Source organism: Oncorhynchus tshawytscha, linkage group LG03 (genome assembly GCF_018296145.1).
Source record: "Oncorhynchus tshawytscha isolate Ot180627B linkage group LG03, Otsh_v2.0, whole genome shotgun sequence".
In the NCBI taxonomy this organism is placed as follows: Eukaryota; Metazoa; Chordata; class Actinopteri; order Salmoniformes; family Salmonidae; genus Oncorhynchus; species Oncorhynchus tshawytscha.
In genome coordinates, this window is record NC_056431.1 from 17,818,198 (window position 1) to 17,846,181 (window position 27,984).

At 47.6% G+C, this 27,984-nt stretch overlaps 1 protein-coding gene across 3 annotated transcripts in view; it reads right to left on the bottom strand.

Annotated features, from left to right (window-relative positions):
- The window catches only part of bbs9 (Bardet-Biedl syndrome 9), a 217,361-nt gene that overhangs the window by 156,623 nt on the left and 32,754 nt on the right, over positions 1 to 27,984 (bottom strand). For 2 of the 3 annotated variants that reach the window (XM_042311211.1, XM_042311215.1), the window contains 9 exons: positions 27,505 to 27,589; positions 27,250 to 27,433; positions 24,402 to 24,531; positions 20,209 to 20,393; positions 20,008 to 20,084; positions 19,454 to 19,507; positions 19,191 to 19,293; positions 4,357 to 4,461; positions 1,951 to 1,965 (listed from right to left, as the gene is read on the bottom strand). In XM_042311211.1, coding sequence (XP_042167145.1) covers positions 1,951 to 1,965; positions 4,357 to 4,461; positions 19,191 to 19,293; positions 19,454 to 19,507; positions 20,008 to 20,084; positions 20,209 to 20,393; positions 24,402 to 24,531; positions 27,250 to 27,433; positions 27,505 to 27,589 — 938 coding nt within the window. The remainder of the gene's footprint in view (positions 1 to 1,950; positions 1,966 to 4,356; positions 4,462 to 19,190; positions 19,294 to 19,453; positions 19,508 to 20,007; positions 20,085 to 20,208; positions 20,394 to 24,401; positions 24,532 to 27,249; positions 27,434 to 27,504; positions 27,590 to 27,984) is intronic. The other variant, XM_042311216.1, reaches the window with a different exon arrangement.

The following is a 27,984-nucleotide window of genomic DNA, read 5'->3' on the forward strand; positions in this document are numbered from 1 at the left end:
AGCGAGAGACTGCTCGGGGGGAAATTCCCTTTTCCATCCTTTCACAAGAGAGAAAAGAGAAATAGGGAAAGGTGATAAAGAGAGCAAGAGAGAGCGATTAATAGAAAGACGGAAAGGGAATGAAAGAGAGAAAAAGCATTCAAGACGAGGCATAGTGCAATATAGCGAAAACAGTGCAAGAGTCGCTCGCTCTCGAGGAAGAGAGCTGAGAGGGCGAGAAAGAAAGAAGTGTAGAGAAGAGAAAGCGCAGGGTCTTTTCCAGTAGTGGGCCAGGCCCATCGCTAGCCAGTGCGAGTATAATCCTTCCCTGTTATGTCTGGCCAGGTAACCTAAGCTGTGTACTGTAGGGGCTTTACATCGCCCCGGCTCATGTAGCAACAAACAGTAATATAATGGAGCAAAATCACAACCTTTGGGACCCAGAGTACAGACACAGTGTTCTCTCTACGTCCCTCTCTTCAGTTATCCTTCCCTCGTTTCCTCTTTTCCCCCCCTTTTCTTCCTCTTTCGCTCTCTTTTTTTGTCATTGTGTTTTTCTGTAGAGTAACCTGTAGACGTGGCTTTTTAAAAGCATCTTCACTGTGAAAACTCATATTGAGGTAATTGAAGGTGTCGAATCGAGAGGACGTTTGACCACAGACACACTGTTGGCCTTTAAACTACTAGAATATTGATGGTTAAAAGGATCTTCAAATGTTTTCAATGGGCAACTAATCCCAATTGCTGCAGGATCAGCTAAAATAAATATCCTGCCATCAATGAGGGGTGTGGTTGAAAGAATGAGGGGGGGGGTAGAGGGGACTGACTGAGGATGAAGGAAAAAGCTGGAGGGAGAAAAGAAAGGAGTGAGGAGGAAGGAATGATAGTAAGAGAGAAGACTGAGACCAGAAAGGACTAGGGGAAACATTTTTCCCCTTTCAGGTTCCCAGCCGCCATTGACTAGTCGGCACTCTCTAAAGACAAACAGTGTGTGTGTTTAGGAAGAGGGGGACGTCCTGCCTGTAAATCTAAACTGGTCCCACCTCTTCACACACCGTATCCCAGACACCCCCTGTGTATTCTCAGGCAGCCACGGCAGAGTTACGACCCTCACTCGCCACTGTGATTTACTTTCATGGGCCATGTGTGTGTGTATTGTCTCACCTGAGCTGTCATTGTTGCCCTCTGTTGCCAACTCATGGTCGACACACCTGACCTCACTATGGGGTCACTGGTAGATATGAGGCCTATGAGGGTTTCTGTAGTAGTTATGAGAGTGGGCTACTTTTCTCCAAAGTTGAATATGAATATCTTGTATGTAATATTATTGTCCCTAAAATCTTTGCTTTTAAGCACACCCAGCAACATGTCTTGTCAACACACAGCAACATGTGCTGTCAATCATCCTCTCTCAATGGATAATGGAAGTAGTCTGGAACCTCAGCAGTCTGATTACACCAGCACTAGTCATACTGCATGATATCTCATTGAGTGTGTCAAGTCTCTCTGACCACTCTGTTTATTTGACCCCAGGGCGACCGTAAGGGATCCTGTTGATTGTGCAGCTGTAATGATGTCATCGATGCGATGAAACATCTGTGTGTGTGTGTGTCACTGATCAAAGGGAGGACATCTACTGTATCACAGCACATAATGAACAGACAGAGGCACAGACAGACAGAAATAAACAAACGCTACTCAGAACTAGACACCCAACTATTTAGCCGTAATATGTAGTCTGTGTATGTGTGTGGGAGCTAGTAGATACAAGTGCATAAGTGTCTGCATGTGTACGTGGTGTGCCCATGTGTACAGTTCGTGTAACCAAAAGTGTGTATGTGAAACTGTGTGTGTGTGTGTGTGTGTGTGTGTGTGTCTCTCTCTCTCTAGCTATATCGAGTTACGGGGGAACATAAACAGTGGGCTGTGGGCTCTTCCTGTGCTTCCCAGAGCAGTGCCCAGTCTACTTACCTGCAGGGTTGAGCTCTTTCATATGGGCCAGCAGCAAAGCAGGGGAAACACAAACACAACACAGTCACTTTAAAGGGCCCTGGCCTAGGGTACGTAAACACTGGAGCCCACTCATTCACTTTACACACAGCCCTACCCCCCTTCATCCCTCCCTCACTACTTCATCCCCTGCTTTAGTCTCTCCCTCCTCCACTCCGTTCCACCTCTCTCGTCTCCCTGTTCTCATCTCTCTGGAAAGTGGAGTCCTCTCCTCGCGTCTTCATTATCTGCACCAAATGAAGAACTGAACAGGTGAAAGTAAACTCCTGTTGATTGCTGAATGATGATGCCAACAAATCTTGATGCACCCCATCCGCACATAAGTCATCACAGTCACTGTCGGTCTCTTTTATTAAATGTGTGCTCAGAAGACAAAGGCTCTACCTTAGACACAGACAGCAGGCTTGAGACTAACAATAGACAATGAGACAGACAGAATAACAGAACAGACCTTCTAGGCTTAAGTACCAGACTGACAGAATACAGACAGTCTAAAAACAGAGACATCAACTACTGTAGCTACAGACGGCCAAGAATAACCGACAACCAGCCAAGCACACTCAGTTTAACATCAATTCAGGAAACAAAATGGTTCTAGTCTGCAAAACACATCAGTCAGCTGTGGACGGATTCATTCTATAATGATTCAATTGAGAGAGAAAAAAAGTGCACATTCTTTAAAAAAAAAAAAATCTGCTAAACCTCTGTTATTGACATAATCAATGACACACAATCAACTACACAGTAATTCGTTTGACAGTGAGTGAAGTTAATTAAATGCTGGAGGACTCAAGGTGGTGCTGAATGTGTTTCAATGACTGAGGAATGAGCTCTACACTGAATCATGTGCCACTGATTCCTCTAGCAGTCTAGCAGCACAGTCAATGAGGGCCAGATTGACTATTAAACTGCAGCTTGCCCCCGGTGCTGTGCTTGTGTATTTCACGCTTTGTTAGCGCTGATGAAAGGCAGCCACCTCTCTCCCCTTCTCTCTGGGTGTAGCCACATTGGCTGCCGAGGAAAGGAGAGGAGAGCGGGGCAGAGATTTAGCACAGGTCAAATGGAGCAGAACACAAGACAAATATACAGATAGAGGGGATATGGACAGATATGCACACAAACAAACACAAAACACGTAGAGGCTGGTGTGATTAAAAATGAATGTCAACTAATTGATTGAGACAGTGGATGGCCCCCAACATGGCCCTACTACATTCATTTGTGGACAGTGAGAGAGCACTACTGCAAATCCATTTGATGGGCTCTAGGAAAAGGAGAGTAGACAGTAACAGAGAATTTTTGAGTTGTAATCGTTGCCTCTGGCTGCAGCGGCAGGAGAGAAAGCCCCCAGTATAGACGGCTGCATTCCTCCCATTCCAGCCAGGCATTCAGAGGAGAGGAGTGGAGGAGAGTGCTAATGGAGATTAACACTGCTCTGTCTAACACCTAGCCACTGGGCTAACACATCCACACACACACAGAAAGAAATATAGTCCACTAAACAGTCATATATCCACAGGTGTGTGTGTAGCCATCCCTCCTACCCCTGCTGTCAGTACATCTCTTCTCTCTGTTACTGTGATCTAAGTAATGTCTTACTGATCAAAACACAGGGCAGCCGTCGCTGGAAGGCCCTGTGAAAAACTCCAGGCTCCTCTCTTTCCACCCCCGCTATTTTTAGCATCACAATAAAATAAAAAAACGCCTCGATATTTCCAAGCCATTTCACATTTAATGTGCTTTCAGGGAACCTTTCCACAAGGCGCTGCCAACACAGACAGTCCAAGGGAAACAATAGTATAAATGCAGCTTTTTAGTGAGCCGCTTTGAATCAAGTGAAATAATAAAACCCATGACATTTTAATTGAAATAAAGAGGGGTTTTGTTGGTTCGAGGGGAGAGTAATGTCTTCCAGAAATACATACTGCCTGGAACCAGATGCTTCGATGGATACAGTGCTGAGCTCAGTCCGCTGTTACCCATTCAGTGGTTTTAAAGGGTACAGAGCTGCTACAGCCAGATGTCAGCACTGTTACAGCCAGCTATCAGCACTGTTACTGTCAGTCCATCTCGTTACAGACATATGTCAGTACTGTTACAGTCAGATGTCAGCACTGTTACTGTCAGTCCATCTCGTTACAGACAAGTCAGATGTCAGCACTGTTACTGTCAGTCCATCTCGTTACAGACATACGTCAGAGCTGTTACAGCCAGATGTCAGAGCTGTTACAGCCAGAAGTCAGGACTTCTATGGACTTACTGTAAGATAAGTCACAGACAGGGAAACCTAAAAGCATCAATTCATGAGAGAGATGAGGGAAGTGTGATATGTTTCCGACGTGTTTAAGAGGTTGTCAGTGTGTGTACCTGTAGGAGAGCTGTAAGATACGGCCACGTCTCCAGTCAGGTCTGCTGGTGGATAGTGCCCATTCAGGAAGGCAGAGAACGCCACCACAGTGGTAGACCCAACACCTGTATAAAAAATACACACACACAAAAAAAAACACAGTTTTAGACACACAACACACTGTCAAAACACAGACATGACGACTCAGCACTTTAAAAAGTGTGGAAAGGACAGGAAACAGTATTCTCAACACTTACCAGGCCTAAAAACATACACACAGTCACATACTCTCAGTCTCACACATAGTTACATGCTCAAACATCTCAACCAGAGGTGAAGACAGCAGGGTTAACAACATTAACCAGGCAACTCTAACATACACACAGAGAAAGGGTGCTTGTGGCACAAAGAGGAGGGTGATGATTTGAGTCCAGTTCTAATACCCTAACAGAGTCAGAGAGAGAAGGTAGATGGGGATCAAAAACTGCCTGGGAGGAAAGGCCAGATTTCAGCTAATGGCTTTGGAGAGAGGTCGAGCCAAGTTACACACACAAGTTACACAGAGCCCTGTTTGAATGGGCACACCGACCATACGTCAGGTGGTGTGGTAATGAGGCGTGACGTATGGAGCCCAGAGCAGAGTAGGTCCGGCACAGGTGACTGAGCCAGGGGCATGTGCCAGGATTCCCCACTACACACATATCAAGCACCCTACTCTGTATGTCTGTCTGTGTCCTGCTCTCTCTCAGTCTGTAGTGAAGGGATTTCACAGACCATCTAGCTATCTTTTCATTTTCAATATGTCCACCTTTTCTTGTCTAAAACCTGCCAACCATGAAGAATTTTCAGTTGTGTAAAGTACCTAAAAATACTTTAAAGTACAACATTTACTTTTATTCACTACATTCCTAAAGAAAATAATGTACTTTTTACTCCAGACATTTTCCCTGACACTCAAAAGTACTCGTTACATTTGGAATGCTTAGCAGGACATGAAAATGGTCCAATTCACACACTTATCAAGAGAACATCCCTGGTCATCCTGCCTCTGATCTGGCGGACTCACTAAACACAAATGCTTTGTTTGTAAATTATGTCTATGTGTTGGAGTACACCCCTGGCTATCTGTCAACAACAACAAAAAATATTGTGCTATCTGGTTTTCTTAATATAAGCAGTTTGAAATGATTTATACTTAAGTATATTTAGAAACTTACTTTACTTTTAGATTTTCATTAAAGTACTATTTTACTGGGTGACTTTCACTTGATTAAGATATAGCTTTACTTTTACTCAAGTATGACAATTGGATACTTTTTCCAACATTGAGAATTGTACCACTTCAGCACGGTGGCACGACACCCACACTGCTCAAATCAAAGGCAAGTGCACCTTTTTTAGCCTAATAAATGATGTTGGCAGAAGACTGGCTCACTAGGAATGGTAGACTGTTATGGGTACTTGGTAATTGGTTTTGCTTCAGAGCTAACTAGAAATGTGTTTAAATGTACAATATTGGTCTCTCCCTAAGAGTTTCTGACAAGGTGGTGCTGATGTAGACCCTAAGGTTGGGTAGGGAGAGGTCTGGAGGGGGTCAGTCAACTTCCCTTTCAGGAAGTTGGAAAATTTTGCATTTTTGAAAAACATGTAACTGCCATTTCCTGAAACCTAGAGTCTTAAATTATATCAAACAATGTAGCCAACACAGAGGTCTTGTGTAGGGTTTCCACCCACTCTGCCTAGCACTTTGGTCCTGAAATTTCACTTCCTTATGTTATAAAAGACATTTTACCAAGACAAATATGATTATTCATGTTCTGAAATGTTCAGGGGGTACAGTGCCTTGTGAAAGTATTCGGCCCCCTTGAACTTTGCGACCTTTTGCCACATTTCAGGCTTCAAACATAAAGATATAAAACTATTTTTTTGTGAAGAATCAACAACAAGTGGGACACAATCATGAAGTGGAACGACATTTATTGGATATTTCAAACTTTTTTGTTCTTCATGATGTTCTCTGCGCTTTTAACGGACCTCTGAGACTATCACAGTGCAGGTGCATTTATACAGAGACTTGATTACACACAGGTGGATTGTATTTATCATCATTAGTCATTTAGGTCAACATGGGATCATTCAGAGATCCTCACTGAACTTCTGGAGAGAGTTTGCTGCACTGAAAGTAAAGGGGCTGAATAATTTTGCACGCCCAATTTTTCAGTTTTTGATTTGTTAAAAAAGTTTGAAATATCCAATAAATGTCGTTCCACTTCATGATTGTGTCCCACTTGTTGTTGATTCTTCACAAAAAAATGGTTTTATATCTTTATGTTTGAAGCCTGAAATGTGGCAAAAGGTCGCAAAGTTCAAGGGGGCCGAATACTTTCGCAAGGCACTGTATTTCTGAAACATGACATAAAAAAGTTGGATTTCGTAACCTAATGTCAAGTCTCAAAATCCATATCCATCTTACTTCTATATTTTTATGTCCTGCGGATTCGATAAGACGGGAAAGTGAGCCTGTCAGGTAGCCAGTAGCCTTAATTCTCGCACAGAATCCAGCCTAGATGACGTGATAACATTTTCCAAAATGTTCCCCACTTTCTTTCCATTGATTTAAAATCACCCTAATTCTAGCCATCCTACAAGGGTATAAACCACAATAACTTTTGAAAGGATTGTGATATGGAGTTTGGACCATTGGTTTTCTTTTAGGATTATTTACACAATTATGTTATTATACCCGTTGGTAAAAAGATGCGTTATTGATTGGACAACCTACTAAATTGAGGTGGTTTCATTGACACTTGCAATTTTTTATAGATTTTATAGATAAATTTTGGGGTAATGATTACTCTCATTAATGGGTGTCTTTATGTGGATAGTCTAGTGAAAATGTAAACTGGCTTCATTTTGTTTGGGGAGAAAATAAAACATTTGAAAAATGTAATTACTGGATGCAATGTGGTAGTCCAGCTGACTGCGGTAGTCCAGCTGACTGCGGTAGTCCAGCTGACTGCGGTAGTCCAGCTGACTGCGGTAGTCCAGCTGACTGCGGTAGTCCAGCTGACTGCGGTAGTCCAGCTGACTGTAGGCTATTTAGAATATGAAATAACTGAACTAGGCCAATATGATCCAGTTCCAGATCTTCATCCCTGACCTCATCCATCAAGTTCGGTCTGACTACTAGACTACCATTCATTCAACATGCCTTGTTGCCGTTGGTGAACTGACTATAATCACATCATTAGCAGCCTACTGTTGACATCTAGCGATATCAAGATGACAGATGAAGAATTGATTCATTAACATAGGACTAACAGTCTAACATAACTTCCTGGAAAGGAAAGTCTTAGCGCAATTAGGGGCGTTATTTTTTTACATCGCCGTTTCTTTATGTCAAGTTACACCCATTGATGCCGGCCACGTTAACTATCCTAACATGTCACGCTAGTTATCCTAACCTGTTATGAAAACAAATCTGTGTCGAAAAACCATTTGTCTCATAACACCGGAACTGACCGATTTCCTGATATCAAGGAGCACGCACATCAAGAAACGCCCCAAATTGCAGTCTGCAATTACACCATATTTGTATTTTAGGGGTGCTTTTCGTACCAGCGTACTTTGACTTCAAATTGCCTGCAAGGTACGCAAAAAGTGTGCAGGTTGGCAGGTCGTCTGTTTCCCTCTTCTCCATCTCTCTCGTTGTATTCTTCTCTGTCCCTGGCTCTTCCTGCTGACACGGGGCCCAGGGGGGTAGTGTGTTCTGTAGCACCAACTCCAACACCCTTCTACTATACATGGAGGCAGTCAAAGGTCAGACAAGAACCCTTAACATGAGCACACACAGCGCCAGAGAGGAGGAGAGATGGTGGCTGAGTGTAGAAAAAAGAAAGAGAAAGATTACGAGGGGAGAGAGCGTCAAAGGAAGAAAAAGAAAGGAGTGGGAGAAGAGGCAGAGAAACCAAAAGGGCCGGCACTTTCTCTGCGCTCCGTCAGACGCTCTGACAGCGTGACGAGCCCTCTCCCTCCATCACTCTCCTTTTCAAAAACGGGGGCAGGCTTGCTTTTAACCCCTCGACCCTGGCGCCGCGAGCAAATAGTGACCAGACAGTCTAAGTGTTACCACACCATTAGCGCCCAGCGTAGAACAACAATAACAACAAAGGAACAGGACACAAAACCCCCTCGTATCTCCTTCCCCCCTCTCCTTCCTTCTCCCACTCACTCCTTCCCCCTCTCCTTCCTTCTCCCACTCACTCCTTCCCCCTCTCCTTCCTTCTCCCACTCACTCACTCCTTCCCCCTCTCCTTCCTTCTCCCACTCACTCCTTCCCCCTCTCCTTCCTTCTCCCACTCACTCCTTCCCCCTCTCCTTCCTTCTCCCACTCTCTCCTTCCCCTCTCCTTCCTTCTCCCTCTCTCCTTCCTTCCCACTCTCTCCTTCCTTCTCCCACTCACTCCTTCCTTCCCCCTCTCCTTCCTTCTCCCACTCACTCCTTCTCCCACTCACTCCTTCCCCCCTCTCCTACTCCCACTCACTCCTTCCCCCTCTCCTACTCCCACTCTCTCCTTCCCCCCCCTCTCCTTCCTTCCCCCACTCACTCCTTCCCCCTCTCCTTCCTTCTCCCACTCTCTCCTTCCCCCTCTCCTTCCTTCCCCCTCTCCTTCCTTCCCACTCACTCCTTCCTTCTCCCACTCACTCCTTCCCCCTCTCCTTCCTTCTCCCCACTCACTCCTTCCCCCTCTCCTTCCTTCTCCCACTCTCTCCTTCCCCCCTCTCCTTCCTTCTCCCACTCACTCCTTCCCCCCTCTCCTTCCTTCTCCCTCTCTCCTTCCCCCTCTCCTTCCTTCTCCCACTCTCTCCTTCCCCCTCTCCTTCCTTCTCCCCTCTCCTTCCTTCTCCCACTCTCCTTCCTTCCACTCACTCCTTCCTTCTCCCACTCATTCCTTCCTTCTCCCACTCATTCCTTCCTTCTCCCACTCACTCCTTCCCCTCTCCTTCCCCCTCTCCTTCCTTAACCCACTCACTCCTTCCCCCTCTCCTTCCTTCTCCCACTCTCTCCTTCCCCCTCTCCTTCCCTTCCCCCTCTCCTTCCTTCCCACTCACTCCTTCCCCCTCTCCTTCCCCCTCTCCTTCCTTCTCACACTCACTCCTTCCCCCTCTCCTTCCTTCTCCCACTCTCTCCTCCCCCTCTCCTTCCTTCTCCCACTCTCTCCTTCCCCCTCTCCTTCCTTCTCCCCTCTCCTTCCTTCTCCCCTCTCCTTCCTTCTCCCACTCTCCCTCCTTCCCCCTCTCCTTCCTTCCCACTCACTCCTTCCTTCTCCCACTCATTCCTTCCTTCTCCCACTCACTCCTTCCCCCTCTCCTTCCCCCTCTCCTTCCTTCCCCCTCTCCTTCCTTCTCCCACTCTCTCCTTCCCCCTCTCCTTCCTTCTCCCACTCTCTCCTTCCCCCTCTCCTTCCTTCTCCCCTCTCCTTCCTTCTCCCACTCTCCTTCCTTCCACTCACTCCTTCCTTCTCCCACTCATTCCTTCCTTCTCCCACTCATTCCTTCCTTCTCCCACTCACTCCTTCCCCCTCTCCTTCCCCCTCTCCTTCCTTAACCCACTCACTCCTTCCTTCTCCCACTCACTCCTTCCTTCTCCCCCTCCTTCCTTCCCCCTCTCCTTCCTTCCCACTCACTCCTTCCTTCTCCCACTCACTCCTTCCCCCTCTCCTTCCCCCTCTCCTTCCTTCTCCCACTCACTCCTTCCCCCTCTCCTTCCTTCTCCCACTCTCTCCTTCCCCCTCTCCTTCCTTCTCCCACTCTCTCCTTCCCCCTCTCCTTCCTTCTCTCCTCTCCTTCCTTCTCCCCTCTCCTTCCTTCTCCCACTCTCCCTCCTTCCCCCTCTCCTTCCTTCCCCCTCTCCTTCCTTCCCACTCACTCCTTCCTTCCCACTCACTCCTTCCTTCCCACTCACTCCTTCCTTCTCCCCTCACTCCTTCCCCCCCACTCACTCCTTCCCCCACTCACTCCTTCCCCCACTCACTCCTTCCCCCACTCACTCCTTCCCCCTCTCCTTCCTTCTCACTCTCTCCTTCCTTCTCCCACTCTCTCCTTCCTTCTCCCACTCCTTCCTTCTCCCACTCTCTCCTTCCTTCTCCCCTCCTCCTTCCCCCTCTCCTTCCTTCTCCACTCACTCCTTCCCCCACTCACTCCTTCCCCCCCTCTCCTTCCTTCTCCCACTCACTCCTTCCCCTCTCCTTCCTTCTCCCCTCTCCTTCCTTCCCCCCCTCTCCTTCCTTCCCCCTCTCTCCTTCCTTCCCACTCTCTCCTTCCTTCCCACTCTCCTTCCTTCTCCCACTCACTCCTTCCTTCTCCCACTCACTCCTTCCTTCCCCCTCTCCTTCCTTCTCCCCTCACTCCTTCCCCCTCCTTCCTTCTCCCACTCACTCCTTCCTTCCCCCCCTCTCCTTCCTTCTCCCACTCACTCCTTCCCCCTCTCCTTCCTTCTCCCACTCACTCCTTCCCCCTCTCCTTCCTTCTCCCCTCACTCCTTCCCCCTCTCCTTCCTTCTCCCACTCACTCCTTCCCCCCTCTCCTTCCTTCCCCCACTCACTCCTTCTCCCACTCACTCCTTCCCCCTACTTCCTTCTCCCACTCACTCCTTCCCCCTCTCCTTCCTTCTCCCACTCACTCCTTCCCCCTCTCCTTCCTTCTCCCACTCACTCCTTCCTTCTCCCACTCTCTCCTTCCTTCTCCCACTCTCTCCTTCCCCCCTCTCCTTCCTTCTCCCACTCCTCCTTCCCCCTCTCCTTCCTTCTCCCACTCACTCCTTCCTTCTCCCACTCACTCCTTCCTTCTCCCCTCACTCCTTCCTTCTCCCCTCACTCCTTCCTTCTCCCACTCACTCCTTCCTTCTCCCACTCACTCCTTCCCCCTCTCCTTCCTTCTCCCACTCACTCCTTCCCCCTCACACCTTCCTTCTCCCACTCACTCCTTCCCCCTCTCCTTCCTTCTCCCACTCACTCCTTCCCCCCTCTCCTTCCTTCTCCCACTCCTCCTTCCCCCTCTCCTTCCTTCTCCCACTCACTCCTTCCCCCTCTCCTTCCTTCTCCCACTCCTCCTTCCCCCTCTCCTTCCTTCCCCCACTCACTCCTTCTCCCACTCACTCCTTCCCCCTACTTCCTTCTCCCACTCACTCCTTCCCCCTCTCCTTCCTTCTCCCACTCACTCCTTCCCCCTCTCCTTCCTTCTCCCACTCACTCCTTCCTTCTCCCACTCACTCCTTCCTTCTCCCACTCTCTCCTTCCCCCCTCTCCTTCCTTCTCCCACTCACTCCTTCCCCCTCTCCTTCCTTCTCCCACTCACTCCTTCCTTCTCCCACTCACTCCTTCCTTCTCCCACTCACTCCTTCCTTCTCCCACTCACTCCTTCCTTCTCCCACTCACTCCTTCCTTCTCCCACTCACTCCTTCCCCCTCTCCTTCCTTCTCCCACTCACTCCTTCCCCCTCACACCTTCCTTCTCCCACTCACTCCTTCCCCCTCTCCTTCCTTCTCCCACTCACTCCTTCCCCCTCTCCTTCCTTCTCCCACTCACTCCTTTCCCCCTCTCCTTCCTTCTCCCACTCACTCCTTCCCCCTCTCCTTCCTTCTCCCACTCACTCCTTCCTTCTCCCACTCTCTCCTTCCTTCTCCCACTCACTCCTTCCCCCCTCTCCTTCCTTCTCCCACTCACTCCTTCCCCCTCTCCTTCCTTCTCCCACTCACTCCTTCCCCTCTCCTTCCTTCTCCCACTCACTCCTTCCCCCTCTCCTTCCTTCTCCCACTCACTCCTTCCTTCTCCCACTCACTCCTTCCTTCTCCCACTCACTCCTTCCTTCTCCCACTCACTCCTTCCTTCTCCCACTCCTCCTTCCCCCTCTCCTTCCTTCTCCCACTCACTCCTTCCCCCTCTCCTTCCTTCTCCCACTCACTCCTTCCTTCTCCCCTCACTCCTTCCTTCTCCCACTCACTCCTTCCTTCTCCCACTCTCTCCTTCCTTCTCCCACTCACTCCTTCCCCCTCTCCTTCCTTCTCCCACTCACTCCTTCCCCCTCTCCTTCCTTCTCCCACTCACTCCTTCCCCCTCTCCTTCCTTCTCCCACTCACTCCTTCCCCCTCTCCTTCCTTCTCCCACTCACTCCTTCCCCCTCTCCTTCCTTCTCCCCTCTCCTTCCTTCCCCACTCACTCCTTCTCCCACTCACTCCTTCCCCCTCTCCTTCCTTCTCCCACTCACTCCTTCCTTCTCCCACTCACTCCTTCCTTCTCCCACTCACTCCTTCCTTCTCCCACTCCTCCTTCCTTCTCCCACTCCTCCTTCCCCCTCTCCTTCCTTCTCCCACTCACTCCTTCCTTCTCCCCTCACTCCTTCCTTCTCCCACTCACTCCTTCCTTCTCCCACTCCTCCTTCCTTCTCCCACTCCTCCTTCCTTCTCCCACTCACTCCTTCCTTCTCCCACTCACTCCTTCCTTCTCCCACTCACTCCTTCCTTCTCCCACTCACTCCTTCCCCCACTCACTCCTTCCTTCTCCCACTCACTCCTTCCTTCTCCCACTCTCTCCTTCCTTCTCCCTCTCTCCTTCCTTCTCCCACTCACTCCTTCCTTCTCCCACTCTCTCCTTCCCCCCTCTCCTTCCTTCTCCCACTCACTCCTTCCCCCTCTCCTTCCTTCTCCCACTCACTCCTTCCCCCCTCTCCTTCCTTCTCCCACTCACTCCTTCCCCCTCTCCTTCCTTCTCCCACTCACTCCTTCCTTCTCCCACTCACTCCTTCCTTCTCCCACTCACTCCTTCCCCCCTCTCCTTCCTTCTCCCACTCACTCCTTCCTTCTCCCACTCACTCCTTCCTTCTCCCACTCACTCCTTCCTTCTCCCACTCACTCCTTCCTTCTCCCACTCAGTCCTTCCTTCTCCCACTCAGTCCTTCCTTCTCCCACTCAGTCCTTCCTTCTCCCACTCAGTCCTTCCTTCTCCCACTCACTCCTTCCTTCTCCCACTCACTCCTTCCTTCTCCCACTCACTCCTTCCTTCTCCCACTCACTCCTTCCTTCTCCCACTCACTCCTTCCCCTCTCCTTCCTTCTCCCACTCACTCCTTCCCCCTCTCCTTCCTTCTCCCACTCACTCCTTCCCCCTCTCCTTCCTTCTCCCACTCACTCCTTCCCCCCCTCTCCTTCCTTCTCCCACTCACTCCTTCCCCCTCTCCTTCCTTCTCCCACTCACTCCTTCCCCCTCTCCTTCCTTCTCCCACTCACTCCTTCCCCCCTCTCCTTCCTTCTCCCTCTCCTTCCTTCTCCCACTCACTCCTTCCCCCTCTCCTTCCTTCTCCCACTCACTCCTTCCCCCCCCTCTCCTTCCTTCTCCCACTCACTCCTTCCTTCTCCCACTCACTCCTTCCTTCTCCCACTCACTCCTTCCTTCTCCCACTCACTCCTTCCTTCTCCCACTCACTCCTTCCTTCTCCCACTCACTCCTTCCTTCTCCCACTCACTCCTTCCTTCTCCCACTCACTCCTTCCCCCTCTCTCCTTCCTTCTCCCACTCACTCCTTCCCCCTCTCCTTCCTTCTCCCCTCACTCCTTCCTTCTCCCACTCACTCCTTCCTTCTCCCACTCACTCCTTCCTTCTCCCACTCACTCCTTCCTTCTCCCCTCACTCCTTCCTTCTCCCACTCACTCCTTCCTTCTCCCACTCACTCCTTCCTTCTCCCCTCACTCCTTCCCCCCTCTCCTTCCTTCTCCCACTCACTCCTTCCCCCTCTCTCCTTCCTTCTCCCACTCTCTCCTTCCTTCTCCCACTCTCTCCTTCCTTCTCCCCTCTCTCCTTCCTTCTCCCCTCTCTCCTTCCTTCTCCCCTCTCTCCTTCCTTCTCCCACTCTCTCCTTCCTTCTCCCACTCTCTCCTTCCTTCTCCCACTCTCTCCTTCCTTCTCCCACTCACTCCTTCCTTCTCCCACTCACTCCTTCCTTCTCCCACTCACTCCTTCCTTCTCCCACTCACTCCTTCCTTCTCCCACTCACTCCTTCCTTCTCCCACTCACTCCTTCCTTCTCCCACTCACTCCTTCCTTCTCCCCTCTCCTTCCTTCTCCCCTCACTCCTTCCTTCTCCCACTCACTCCTTCCTTCTCCCACTCTCCTTCCTTCTCCCACTCTCCTTCCTTCTCCCACTCTCCTTCCTTCTCCCACTCACTCCTTCCTTCTCCCACTCTCCTTCCTTCTCCCACTCTCCTTCCTTCTCCCCTCTCCTTCCTTCTCCCACTCACTCCTTCCCCCTCTCCTTCCTTCTCCCACTCACTCCTTCCCCCACTCACTCCTTCCCCCTCTCCTTCCTTCTCCCACTCACTCCTTCCCCCTCTCCTTCCTTCTCCCACTCACTCCTTCCCCCTCTCCTTCCTTCTCCCACTCCTTCCTTCTCCCACTCACTCCTTCCCCCTCTCCTTCCTTCTCCCCTCACTCCTTCCCCCCTCTCCTTCCTTCTCCCACTCACTCCTTCCCCCACTCACTCCTTCCTTCCTTCTCCCACTCACTCCTTCCTTCCTTCTCCCACTCACTCCTTCCCCCCTCTCCTTCCTTCTCCCACTCACTCCTTCCCTCAGGGCCTGAGCTAAGTGGAGGACATTTCGCTTTGACCTTAGGTGACCTCGGCCACCCACCCCTTGGAGAAGACGGGTCAAGAGGGGTCGGCAGGGTAATGCGCACTGCACACAGAGCAGAGAGGGAAAGAGTGTTGAGGGTGTTTGGAGTACAAAGAGTGTGCGCGCGCGCCACAGAGAATCATTGTGTATGTGAGCATGTGTGAGACCGTGAAAGAGACTGTAAAAGAGAGAATGTTTGTGCATGTGTGAGAGACTGTCTGCAAGATTATTAAACATTGTAGTGTTTTGGTGTTAGGGTGTGTGTGTGGGGGCACATACTGACACTTGCAGAGACCCATTAGGGATCTTGGGGACAGATCAGCAGGGCGCTAAATGGCCACCTTTGACCTTTTGGGGGCAAGACAGGTCACATCCCTGTGTAGGGTCTGTTAGAGCAATCCACCCAAAGCCTCTCTGTGGTACGTTCCACGAAGCAGGACCATCAGATAAGACTCACTTAACATATACTACCAGTCTAAAGTTTTAGAACCCCATACTCTTAAGTTTTTTTCTTTATTTTTACTATTTTCTACATTGTAGAATAATAGTGAAGACATCAAAACTATGAAATAACACATATGGAATCATGTAGCAAACAAAAAAAGTGAAATCAAAATGTATTTTAAATTTGAGATTCTTCAAATAGCCACCCTTTGCCTTGACAGCTTTGCACACTTGGCATTCTCTCAACTAGCTTCATGAATGCATTTCAATTAACAGGTTTGCCTTCTTAAAAGCTCATTTGTGAAATGTCTTTCCTTCTTAATGCATTTGAGCCTATCAGTTGTGTTGTGACAAGGTAGGGGGGTATACAGAACACAGCCCTATTTGGTAAAAGACCAAGTTCATATTATGGCAAGAACAAATTAAATAAGCAAAGAGAAACGACAGTCCATCATTACTTTAAGACATGAAGGTCAGTCAATACGGAACATTTCAAGGACTTTGAAAGTTTCTTCAAGTGCAGTCGCAAAAACCATCAAGCGCTATGATGAAACTGGCTCTCATAAGGACCGGCACTGGAAAGGAAGACCCAGAGTTACCTCTGCTGCAGAGGATAAGTTCATTAGAGTTACCAGCCTTAGAAATTGCAGCTCAAATAAATGCTTCAGAGTTCAAGTAACAGACACATCTCAACATCAACTGTTCAGAGGAGACTGTGTGAATCAGGCCTTCGTGGTCGAATGGCTGCAAAGAAACCATTACTAAAAGGACACCAATAATAAGAAGAGACTTGCTTGGGCCAAGAAACATGAGCAATGGACATTAAACTGGTGGAAATGTCTGGAGTCCAAATTGGAGATTTTTGGTTCCAACCGCCGTGTCTTTGTGAGATGAGGTGTGGGTGAAGGGATGTTCTCAGCATGTATATTACCCACCGTAATGCATGGAGGAGGATGTGGGGGTGCTTTGCTGGTGACACTGTCTGTGATTTATTTAGAATTCAAGACACACTTAATCAGCATGGCTACTACAGCATTCTGCAGTGATACACCATCCCATCTGGTTTGGGCTTAGTGGGATACACCATCCCATCTGGTTTGGGCTTAGTGGGATACACCATCCAATCTGGTTTGGGCTTAGTGGGATACACCATCCAATCTGGTTTGGGCTCATTTGTTTTTCAACAGGACAATGACCCAACACACCTCCAGGCTGTGTAAGGGCTATTTTACCAATACGGCGAGTAATAGAGTGCTGCATCAGATGACCTCTACAATCCTCAGACCTCAACCAAATTGAGATGGTTTGGGATGAGTCGGACCGCAGAATGAATAAAAAGCAGCCAACAAGTGCTGAGCATATGTAGGAACTCCTTCAAGCCTGAAAAGTATTCCAGGTGAAGCTGGTTGAGAGAATGCCAAGAGTGTGCAAAGCTGTCATCAAGGCAAAGGGTGGCTACAAAGGGTGGCTAAATCCAATATATTTGGATTTGTTTAACACTTTTTTGGTTACTACATGATTCCATGTGTTATTTCATAGTTGTGATGCCTTCACTATTATTGTACAATGTAGAAAGAGTAAAAATAAAGAAAAACCCTTGAATGAGTTGGTATTCTAAAACTTTAGCGCGGTAGTGTTTTTTTAAATTATAGCAACGTAATGCAACTACTATCATATCAGTGTGGGGGGTGAGAGTCCTTGAGAGCTGCCCAGTTGACTGGTTTAGATTTCTACCTGACAGGCTTAACAATCCACCAGGTTTCCCAGGTCTGTATCATATGATGATTATGAGGTAAGGATGAAAGCCACCTCTGAGGTGTTTGCGTGCATGTGTGTGCGTGTGCGCGGGGTGTTACTGTCAGTGTGTACTTATGTATTAATGGAAGATTTGGTTCTTATCTAGAAATGCACTACTTTGTGATTTAAATCAGAATACCAAACCTGTAACCAGGGAAAGAGGAGAGACAGAGACAGACAGAGCGAGAGACAGACAGAGACAGAGAGACCGAGAACAAAGGAGGTAGTGTGGTGGACAGGACAGGGGGACTGGGTTGCCATCTGAGATGAATAAAGAGTGAAATAACAATAAAAATCAGAAGGCGCTGCCTCCCCCACGAACCCAGGACAGGCCAAGCTGAGCGGAGGGATGGAGTTTCTAAACAGAGCATCCTGCGGTGGCACACACACACACAGTCAAAGAATCAAAGACACATGGGCATTGGTCTGTTGGTCTGTGCCAAACTCACACACTCCAACACACAGAGGCTAACTGGGCAGCTCCAGCTCCCTATTCCCAATAATAAAAAACAGACAAGACGTCAGAGGAAGGGAGTGAGTGTGAGAGGGAGATCTGTAGAGAGAAAGCTAAAAGCAGAAAGTGTGGGAGATGGAGATAAAGGTGACAAGAGAGAGAGAGGAGGAGGAGAGTGTGGGACTCAGAGACAGATGAAGATGGAGTTTATAGAGATATAGTAGATTGAGAGACAGAGGGAAAGAGAAACTAAAACATGTGTGTACACTGCACTGTGCACTTCAACAAGATACCGTATGGGCCAGATCCGGTCATTCTGGGCAAAATCATTCAATTAGTCAAAAGTCCCATTAAAACGGTTTAACTGGCTGTTATCCTAACCTGTTATGAAAACAAATCATCTGTGTCGAAAAACCATCAGTCTCATAAAACTGTAACTGACCAATGGCAGGTATCAATTGACTGACCAATCGCAGGCACCAATGAGCGTTTCCTGACATCAAGGAGCACCCACATCAAGAAACGCCCCAAATTGCAGCCTGAGTTTATAGATATATAACAGATTGAGAGGCAGGGAGAGAAACTAAAACATGTGGTATGTGTGTGTACACTACACTGTGCACTTCAACAAGACACAGTATGGGCCAAATCTGGTCATTCTGGACAAAATCATTCAATGAGTCAAAAGTCCCATTAAAAAGGTTTGACTGGCTGTACATCTAGGTGGTCCTGGAAATCTAACATCAAACTTTTCTATCCTGGGCCAAACACATCCATGGTGGGGTCAGGTATGGGTAGGGTGGGGTAGAGGGGTGTGTGTGTGTGTTTGTGTGGTTCGGGGCCTGGGTTTTACAGCAAAGGGCTGCTGATAGACTGGTGGAGAGCAGCGCCAGGTTTCTGTGTGTGGGAGACAAAGAGCGTGGCATAAACACACAGAGTCATCGCTGGTTCACCGTGTGTGTGTTTAATCTGCTGCGTTGTGATGACTGCCATGGTTACGTACGCATTACCTAACTAATCTTTTAGCTGTCATGAGTTACAGCTATCTTAAATGACGAAGAAAACTTTTGCTTCAAAATGTGGATCTATAATCTCCAACACCTCTACTAAACTAGAGTAGGCTAGTGGAAAAATGGATCCCAGCTACGCAGACATACAGGACTTAACACTTTTAGGGCGACCAGACTTTTCTTTAAATGTTCCCACATCACATTTGCACTGCTCTCAGACACTGTGATAAAACTGATAACATGAAACCGGTTTCTAGGAATTGGGAAGGTTGAGGTAGCAGACTGTTCTGTTTGCTTTGGGTGAGAGTTTACAGTGTTTGCTTGACCGTGTCAAGGTGACCATGTACCTCCGTTTCATTCATTCAGATTATAGAACCTTTCATGTCTGCTGTCTCATACTGATAATGTCTGAGCCCACAGGGGAAAGCACATGTTCTTTCTGTCAGTCACTCACTCTCTATAAAGATAAGGAGGTGAGAAGGAGACTTACCCAGAGGTTCCAACACAAGCTGATCCTGGGTGACAGCCAGTGGAGGCTGAACACACACAGTCAGTTTAGGACCCTGCAATGCACAGCGACTCGTCACCTTGATCTGAGAAAGCGAGATGGATGGAGAGAGGAGAAAAACAGAAACAGAGGAAGACATTTCACATTTCATTTCTCAAGTTGCAGCGAAAATAGTTAGACGAGTAAGTCAAATGAAATTAGCCTTGATGTCTGCGTCTTGAAGTCAGCAAGTGTCCGACACATACCTTCACTGTGACTGAGGGGACGGGTAGACCATCAATGTCCGGGATGAGCGCTTGCTATAGAGATAGAGAGAATGTCAGGATATACCAGTCTGTATGTGCAGCCTTCATTGTGTGTGCCTTCACTCTTTCCCTCTCTCTCTCAATCTACTGTATGTGCAGCCTTCACTTCTGGTCCTCACGATCGTCCTCACAAGGATCGTAAAACAAAGAAAGTTAGGACAAGTGGGAACATTTCACCGGTCGCCACAAGTAAAAGGGCTATTTTAGGTTTAGGGATTAGGTTTAGGAGTTAGGATTAGGTTTAGGAGTTAGGATTAGGTTTAGGAGTAGGAGTTAGGGTTAGAGCTCGGTTGGGCTTCTACATCTGTTTTAAGATGGGTTTCTGTATAAGCACTTTGTGACATCTTCTGATGTAAAAAGGGCTTTATAAATGCATTTGATTTGAAGGGTTGGGGAAAATAGGATACTGAGTGGAATTCAATTGTTTGGACCCCACAAGGATAGTACAACAAACGTCTGTGTCCATTTCAGTGTGTGTGTGTGTGTGTGTTCACCGATGTGCTGTCCATGTTAGTGGAGACTGTGGCTGTAACAGTCAGATCCTCATCTGTCTCTGCGACAGGAAGAATATCTACAACAGAGAACAAGGAGTCAGGAAATGTCCTACAATACATAAATACACAGTCTGTTCACGCTGTGTGTGTGTGTGTGTGTGTGTGTGTGTGTGTGTGTGTGTGTGTGTGTGTGTGGCCTACCAGCCTGGGTCCTGGTGGCCTGTCTGATGACTCTCTGCAGACTCTTCATCTCAGTGTCGATCTGGGAGTAGTCCTGTTCGCGGGCGTCCACCTTGGGCGTGGAGAAGAAGGAGGGGTCTGTGCCCATGTAGGAACACTGCAGGTGGCCCTCATTGCTCAGGGTCACCACCACACCCTTCAGGTCCCTATGGGGGGGTTGAAACATCTGCCTTGGTCAGAAACACAAAAACTGCTATATGATGTGTGTGAGGAAAAACAGTTTCATAGCTTCTCAGCACCCATCATTCAGAGATAGAGAACATAGAAGAGAGATAGAACAAGATTATGACAGGGACAGAAGAAAAAAACAAGTTAGGAGATGTGATGCAGTGTGTGTGGTAACTGGTTACAGATGTGTTGTGGTGCCAGGGCAGTGAGGCAGTAACACCCCCCACACACAGGGGGTTTCCAGCCCAGATGAGTAGTAAGTCCCACACCTGCAGGAGAGGGCGACTGAGGGGGGGTATAAACCCCCCTTTTACTGCTGCAGGGGCACATTCACAGCTACTCCCTCTCCCCTCCAAACCAGCCCTCCCCCATTATTAAAGCCCCCCATAAAAAGCAGCAGCCCTGCCGCCACAGGGGAGGGATTGACCTACCCAACCTACCCACTCAGCCATCCAAATAAAATGTCATCACTATAACACTATTCTATCAAACTCAAGCATGTTCTCTAATTGTGTGCCTGTGTGCTCGTGCGTGTTTCTTTCCCATCAGGTCTAAAGTCCAGTTCAAGTGTTCCATTTCCCTTTTGTCCATTTGCAAGGTATTTTTCATTGTTATTCAATCCAGAAAGTCTCAATCGGATAAGTTATTTGTCGCTTGATAAAGATGAGCAATAATGACTGTATAAAATAAAATCATACAAATACTGAGCTATATTGTATGCAAAAACAATTTGGGAAATTCTATTTCATAGTAATACAAGTGCTCAGAGAAGGAGATTTTGTTTAACAAGTAAAAAAAAAAAAAATCCTCAAAAAAGGTATAGGTCAAAATGATTAACACTACAATTTCTTTATTATTTGGTCCTATATTCCTAGCACGTAATGATTACATCCAGCTCGTGACTACAAACTTGTTGGATGAATTTGCGTTTCAGATTATTTAGTGCCCAATAGGAATGAATGGTAAGTAATGTATTGTGTAGTTTTGGAGTCACTTTTATTGTACACTGAACAAAAATATAAACGCAACATGTAAAGTGTTGGTCCCATGTTTCATGAGCGGAAATAAAAGTTTCCCAAAATGTTCCATACGCAGATAAAGCTAATTTCTCTCAAATTGTGCAGACAAATTTGTTGACATCCCTGTTAGCGAGCATTTCTCCTTTGCCAAAATAATCCATCCACCTGACAAGTGTGGCATATCAAGAATATCAAGAAGCTGATTAAACAGCTTGTGCTGGGGACAATAAAAGGCTACTCTAAAATGTGCAGTTTATTCACACAACACAAAGCCACAGATGTCTCAAGTTGAGGGAGCATGCAATTGGCATGCTGACTGCAGGAATGTCCACCAGACGTTTTGCCAGAGGATTGAATGTTCATTTATCTACCATAAGCCGTCTTGTGGCAGATTTGGCAGTCTTTCCTACCGGCATCAACCCCAGAACACATGTATGGCGTTTTGTGGGAGAGTGGTTTGCTGACGTCAATGTTGTGAACAGAGTGCCCCATGGTGGTGGTGGGGCTATTGTGTGGACAGGCATAAGCTACAGACAACAAACACAATTACATTTTATCAATGGCAATTTGAATGCACAGAAATACCTTGACGAGATCCTGAGGCCCATTTTTTTAAAGGTATCTGTATGCTAAGTCATGTGAAATCCATAGATTAGGGCCTAATGAATTTATTTCAATTGACTGATTTCCTCATATGAACTGTAACTCAAAATATTTTAAATTGCTGCATGTTGCGTTTGTTTTTGTTCAGTACAAATAGGACTAGAATATGTTTCTAAACAGTTCTACATTCATTTGGATGCTACCATGATTAAGGATTATCCTGAATGAATCGGGAATAATGATGAGTGAGAAAGTTATATAGTCAAATATCATACCCCCAAGACATGCTAATCTCTCACCATTACCAACAGGGGAAGTTAGCATGTGTGATTTTTCTCACTCATCATTAGTCATTTACCTGTGGTAAATTCAATTGATTGGACATGATTTGGAAAGGCACACACCTGGGGTGGCAGGTAGCCTAGTGGTTAGAGCGTTGGGCTAGTAACCGAAAGGTTGCTGGATCGAATCCCCGAGCTGACATGGTCATCCTGTCCGAGCTGACAAGGCAGTTAACCCACTGTTCCCCACTCAACCACTGTAAATAAGAATTTGCCTTAAATAAAAGGTTACATTTTAAAATAAGGTCCCACAGTTGCATGTCAGAGCAAAAACCAAGCCATGCTGTCAAAGGAATTGTCCGTATAAGACGGTGTCGAGGCACAGATCTGGGGAAGGGTACCAAAACATTTCTGCAGCATTGAAGGACCCCAAGAAGTTTGGAACCACCTCTTCCTAGAGCTGGCCCCCCAGCCAAACTGAGCAATCGTGGGAAAAGGGCCTTGGTCAGGGAGTTGACCAAGAATCTGATGGTCGCTCTGACAGAGTTCCAGAGTTCCTTTGTGGAGATGGGAGAACCTTCCAGAAGAACAACCATCTCTGCAGCACTCCACCAATCAGGCCTTTATGGTAGAGAAGCCAGTCCTCAATAACAGGCACATGAGAGCCCGATTGGAGTTTGCCAAAAAGCATCTAAAGGACTCACAGACCATGAGAAACAAGGTTCTCTGGTCTGATGAAACCAAGATTGAAACCAAGACCCTTGATGAAAACCTGCTCCGTTTTCATCAAGGCTCTCACTGTACTTTGCTTCATTTATCTTTCCCTCGATCCTGACTAGTTTCCCAGCCCCTGCCGCTGAAAAACATCCCCACAGCATGATGTTGCCACCACCATGCTTCACCTGATGGTGCCAGGTTTCCTCCAGATGTGATGCTTGGCATCATTATTCATCACTGTTTGTGTGGTAAATAATTGTTGTAAATTGCGGTGTGATTATGGCCATTTAGTACTACAGTCCACCACTCCCTTTTGATTGACCAGCTGTAAGACATTGTGAAATCATTTCCTCTCAGGGATTTGGGTGGATTTCTCATGGTGATAACCATGACAACAGGTGATCATTAATAATAACACACTAATAATAATAAATCTGGCATATGGGCTTCAAAGAGTGTGTGTGTGCGCGCGCGAGTATGCCTGTGGGTGAGAGAGTAGCGCTCAGCAGAGAGAGAGAGAGAATGAAAATCTAGAATGTGTTCTGTAAGGTTGCGTGGAGGATGAGTGTGTAACTGTGTGTGCTATGCAAATATGTGTTTGTTCTGGGAGGACCCAGAGAGAGGCTCATCTAGTTGGTGCTGACAGAAGGGCTCTTTAGAATGGAGCCAACAGAGCAGAGCTACACAGGGACACTCACCCATGGAGCACAGGAATGGAGCCAACACACAGGGACACTCAACCATGGAGCACAGGAATGGGGCCAACACACAGGGACACTCAACCATGGAGCACAGGAATGGGGCCAACACACAGGGACACTCAACCATGGAGCACAGGAATGGGGCCAACACACAGGGACACTCAACCATGGACCATGGAATGGGGCCAACACACAGGACACTCAACCATGGAGCACAGGAATGGGGCCAACACACAGGGACACTCAACCATGGAGCACAGGAATGGAGCTCCATCTGAATGCTTCCACCCCTCCCTTTCCATTTAGAGTCCCACTCTCCTCTCCTCCTTTCATCCTCCCATCCACAGGGGTATCTGTTACCTTATCGGATCAGTGGCATCTGAGCACACACTGTGTGTTTAAGTGTATTGGCGTAAAGTTACCATCAACTATGGGGTCCAATTCAGATAAGTCAATTGAAGAGAGGGAATTCATGAATGGAAAAACGACTTACAACTTCTTCTTTTGTTAAATGTGGGCTTTTGAATTTAATTTCCTAAATTGACAGAATGGAAATGATCCAATCCTGGTTACAGTACACAACTACCAAATTCATGGTAACACAAACACACCAAACATAGCAGCAGCAGGTGCCATGGTAATGAGTGTGGGGTGGGGGTACTCACGGGAAGTTAGCGAGCCTGACAGCCACGGGGGAACAGGAGAGCTGGGCGGCCCACTTCAACGTCACATCCTGGTACACCAGCAGCATGTTGTTATGGTTACCGACCAGGGTGTTGGTGGTGCCTTCAGACACTGGGAAGAGAAGGAGGGGTCAGAGATTAGATACAGTCACAGGAGATGCATGACACCTAAGTGGTTTATAAATACAGTCCTTCAGTCCATCCATCAGTCATCAATGGGATATTGATTTGCTCGGAGTTGCTTTGGCAGGCTAGAAGCCAGTGCATAGAATGACAACAAACCTTCAATGAATATTTAACAATTCAGAAAGCAAAAAGAGCTCAAGTCAATACAAATGAATTAAACAAGGCCTAGTTCTGGGGTGAGGGTGTGAAAACGCCTTTGGGTTGGGGCGTATGCGCGCACACACAAGCATTTACCGTCACTGCCACCATGGGAGATCTGAGATGCACCCACAACCCACTCCTAGCCAACCTCATTTGGATGGATAGAGGGCAGGGGCGGGCAAGGCCGAAATGACAGATAGTTTATATAGGACTCCCTCCATCCACTACATAGAGCAGCATTTCTTTTCTCCTCTTTCGCTCCTCCTGGTTCGTTCTGTTCTGCCACTGTGGCCAGGCACTGTATTAATAGCAGTGTATCAGACAGACATGTGGCAATGGTTTCCCTGAACACACCTTACCCTGAGGTGTATGTGTGTGTGTGTGTGTGTACACTAATTATAAGTGATTATCATCAATGCTGGGGTTAAGTGGCTGTATTATCACTCCTTGAGAGAAAAACAGAGGATGTGCGAGAGCGAGAGAGAGCGAGAGCGAGAGAGAGCGAGAGAGAGAGAGAGAGAGAGAGAGAGAGCAAGAGAAAAGGAGAACGCAAGCCAAAAAAGGCAGCTGCATTGCGGAGGGCCAGAGGGGGAAACCTGTAAAATACTGAGAGCGGGCCGGTAAACCGCTAAAGTTCCAGCCAAAACAATGTGAAAGTCAGCAGCCCGGAAAGTTCCTCTCCCTCTCTCTGTATTGAAAACCAAACCGCAGCAAATTACCAATAGCGGGAAGCCATTTGCCATACTATCCGGGTGGCTGCTGAAAACACAACCAGAGAAAACTATCGAGGACTGTGATCGATGTCACCTGGGATCCTGGCCTTAATAGATGAACGATGCAAATGGAATGGGAATAGTGTGATGTAAGGTTGTGTGTGTGTGTGTGAATACCAGAGGGAATGGTGCTCACAGGTCAAACAACTCAATGAGGAATAGCAGGTGCCTCTGGTTGAAAAGAAAATACATTTCTCTCAACCACACTGCTTCTCTTCTTCTATCCCTCTCTCTCACCTATTTCCCTCCCTTCTCTCTCCCTCACCCTTTTCTTTCTCTCCCGCTATCCTTCCCTTGCCATCCCTCTCTCCATGTATATACAGGTAACTGACAAAATAAAGGAAACACTTGAGTAAATGAGGGATACAAAGAATATTGAAAGCAGGTGCTTCCACACAGGTGTGGTTCCTGAGTTAATTAAGCGATTAACCTCCCATCGTGCTTAGGGTCATGCATACAAAATGTCCAGTTGACCATTATTTTGGCTACCATGGCTAGAAGAGAACTCAGTGATTTTGAAAGAGGGGTCTCAAAGAAGAATAATGATTTTAAAGGGTGTGTGTGTGTCTGTATATATCTCAGTCACCAGATCTCAACCCAATTGAACACTTATGGGAGATTCTGTAACGGTACCTGAGACAGCGTTTCCCACCACCATCAACAAAACACCAAATGATGGAATTTCTCATGGAAGAATGGTGTCGTAGCCCTCCAATAGAGTTCCAGACAATTGTAGAATCTATACCAAGGTGCATTCAAGCGGTTCTTGTGGCTCATGGTGGCACCAATGCCCTATTAAGACATTTATGTAAGTGTTTCCATTATTTTGGCAGTTACCTGTAACTTAGCTCAGCTGGAGAGAGGTGTGTTGGCTGGAACCCTGTGATAGTGGGATTAACATGCAACACGCAGACCCCTGATCCACAGGGCATTTTGCCAGCAGAATATGCTGTGTGTGTGTGTGTGTGTACTTATGCAGGTGACGGTGCTGTGTGTTGCATGTTCGAGGTGCTGCATGTGCTAAATATGGATCCGAATAGAGCGTGCCTTGCTCTGTGACATTTCCTACTTCCTCTGGTTGGAGTGGTATGTTGGGAGTCAGTCAGGACAGACAGATGCACTGTGTAGAGCTGTACTCCGGTCCCTCATTAAACCAAACCCAGGAGCCGAGAGACTCCATATCAGATGAACCTGAGCTCACGGACAAACGCTCATTCTGCTACCGCCACACACACTGGACAGGCATGGGGAAGGTCTTATCACCACCAGAAATGTGTTAGACCAGTATCTACATAGCAGTCCTAAAACAAAGACTGGATAGAAGAATCGGCAATAATATTCATCAATAATATGAGAGGCTGGATATCTGTTATGTCCTACAATAAATATGGCCTACAAATAGTGTGTCTGATATCAAGCAGTAAACAAGCTAATGATATCAAGCAGTGAAGCAGTCTTATGTGAGGAAGCAGCTAGGGTTGTACCATTACCTGAGGAGTAGGGGAGGAAGCAGTAGGGTTGCACCGTTACCTGAGGAGTAGGGGAGGAAGCAGTAGGGCTGCACCGTTACCTGAGGAGTAGGGGAGGAAGCAGTAGGGCTCTACCGTTACCTGAGGAGTAGGGGAGGAAGCAGTAGGGCTCTACCGTTACCTGAGGAGTAGGGGAGGAAGCAGTAGGGCTCTACCGTTACCTGAGGAGTAGGGGAGGAAGCAGTAGGGCTCTACCGTTACCTGAGGAGTAGGGGAGGAAGCAGCTGGGGTTGTACTCCAGTTTCTTCATGAAGCGGATATGTCCGTTGTCTTTGAGGCAGTACAGGTTCCTTTCACCGCAAACAAAGATGGAGGATGAGGACAGAGAGAAGGAGGGGACACTGAGGTCCAAGGCCTGCTCCCCCAGGACCAGGGTCCAGTCAGCCTGAGGGGGAAACACACACAGGGTTAAACACACACACAAACACGCACACACACACCCAGTTCTCCTCTCACCGTCAGCCTCTTCCCTGCAGTTTTGCCATGCTGCTCAGCATCCTGTCTGGTCTCTGCATCCGTGGCCACCGCTAGCGTCTCATACCTGGGTTAGGAACAATCAGTTTAGACACACACACACACACACTGTACTCAGTGGTAACACTTCAGAAACACTTCAGCTGGACCCTCTGTCAGAAGCCCCACTCTTATAATAAATTACATCCATCGGTGTTATCACAACTACATTTTATGCCACAAAACATTCAGGTACGCTAGTTATCTAGCATCATGCTTTTACGTTCTCAAACAATGGCCTTATTAATATCAGTATCATGACACTGATCTGGAGTCAGTCTACAGTAGTCTCGCAGTATGGCATTAATACAATCTGATTTCCAGTAAAAAGCTGGAACTGGCTATAGTAGCAACAGACATCTCACACACACACGCTCAGTCACCTGGCCCCTCAGGAGGGAGAAGGAAAAGCTGCTAAGAATC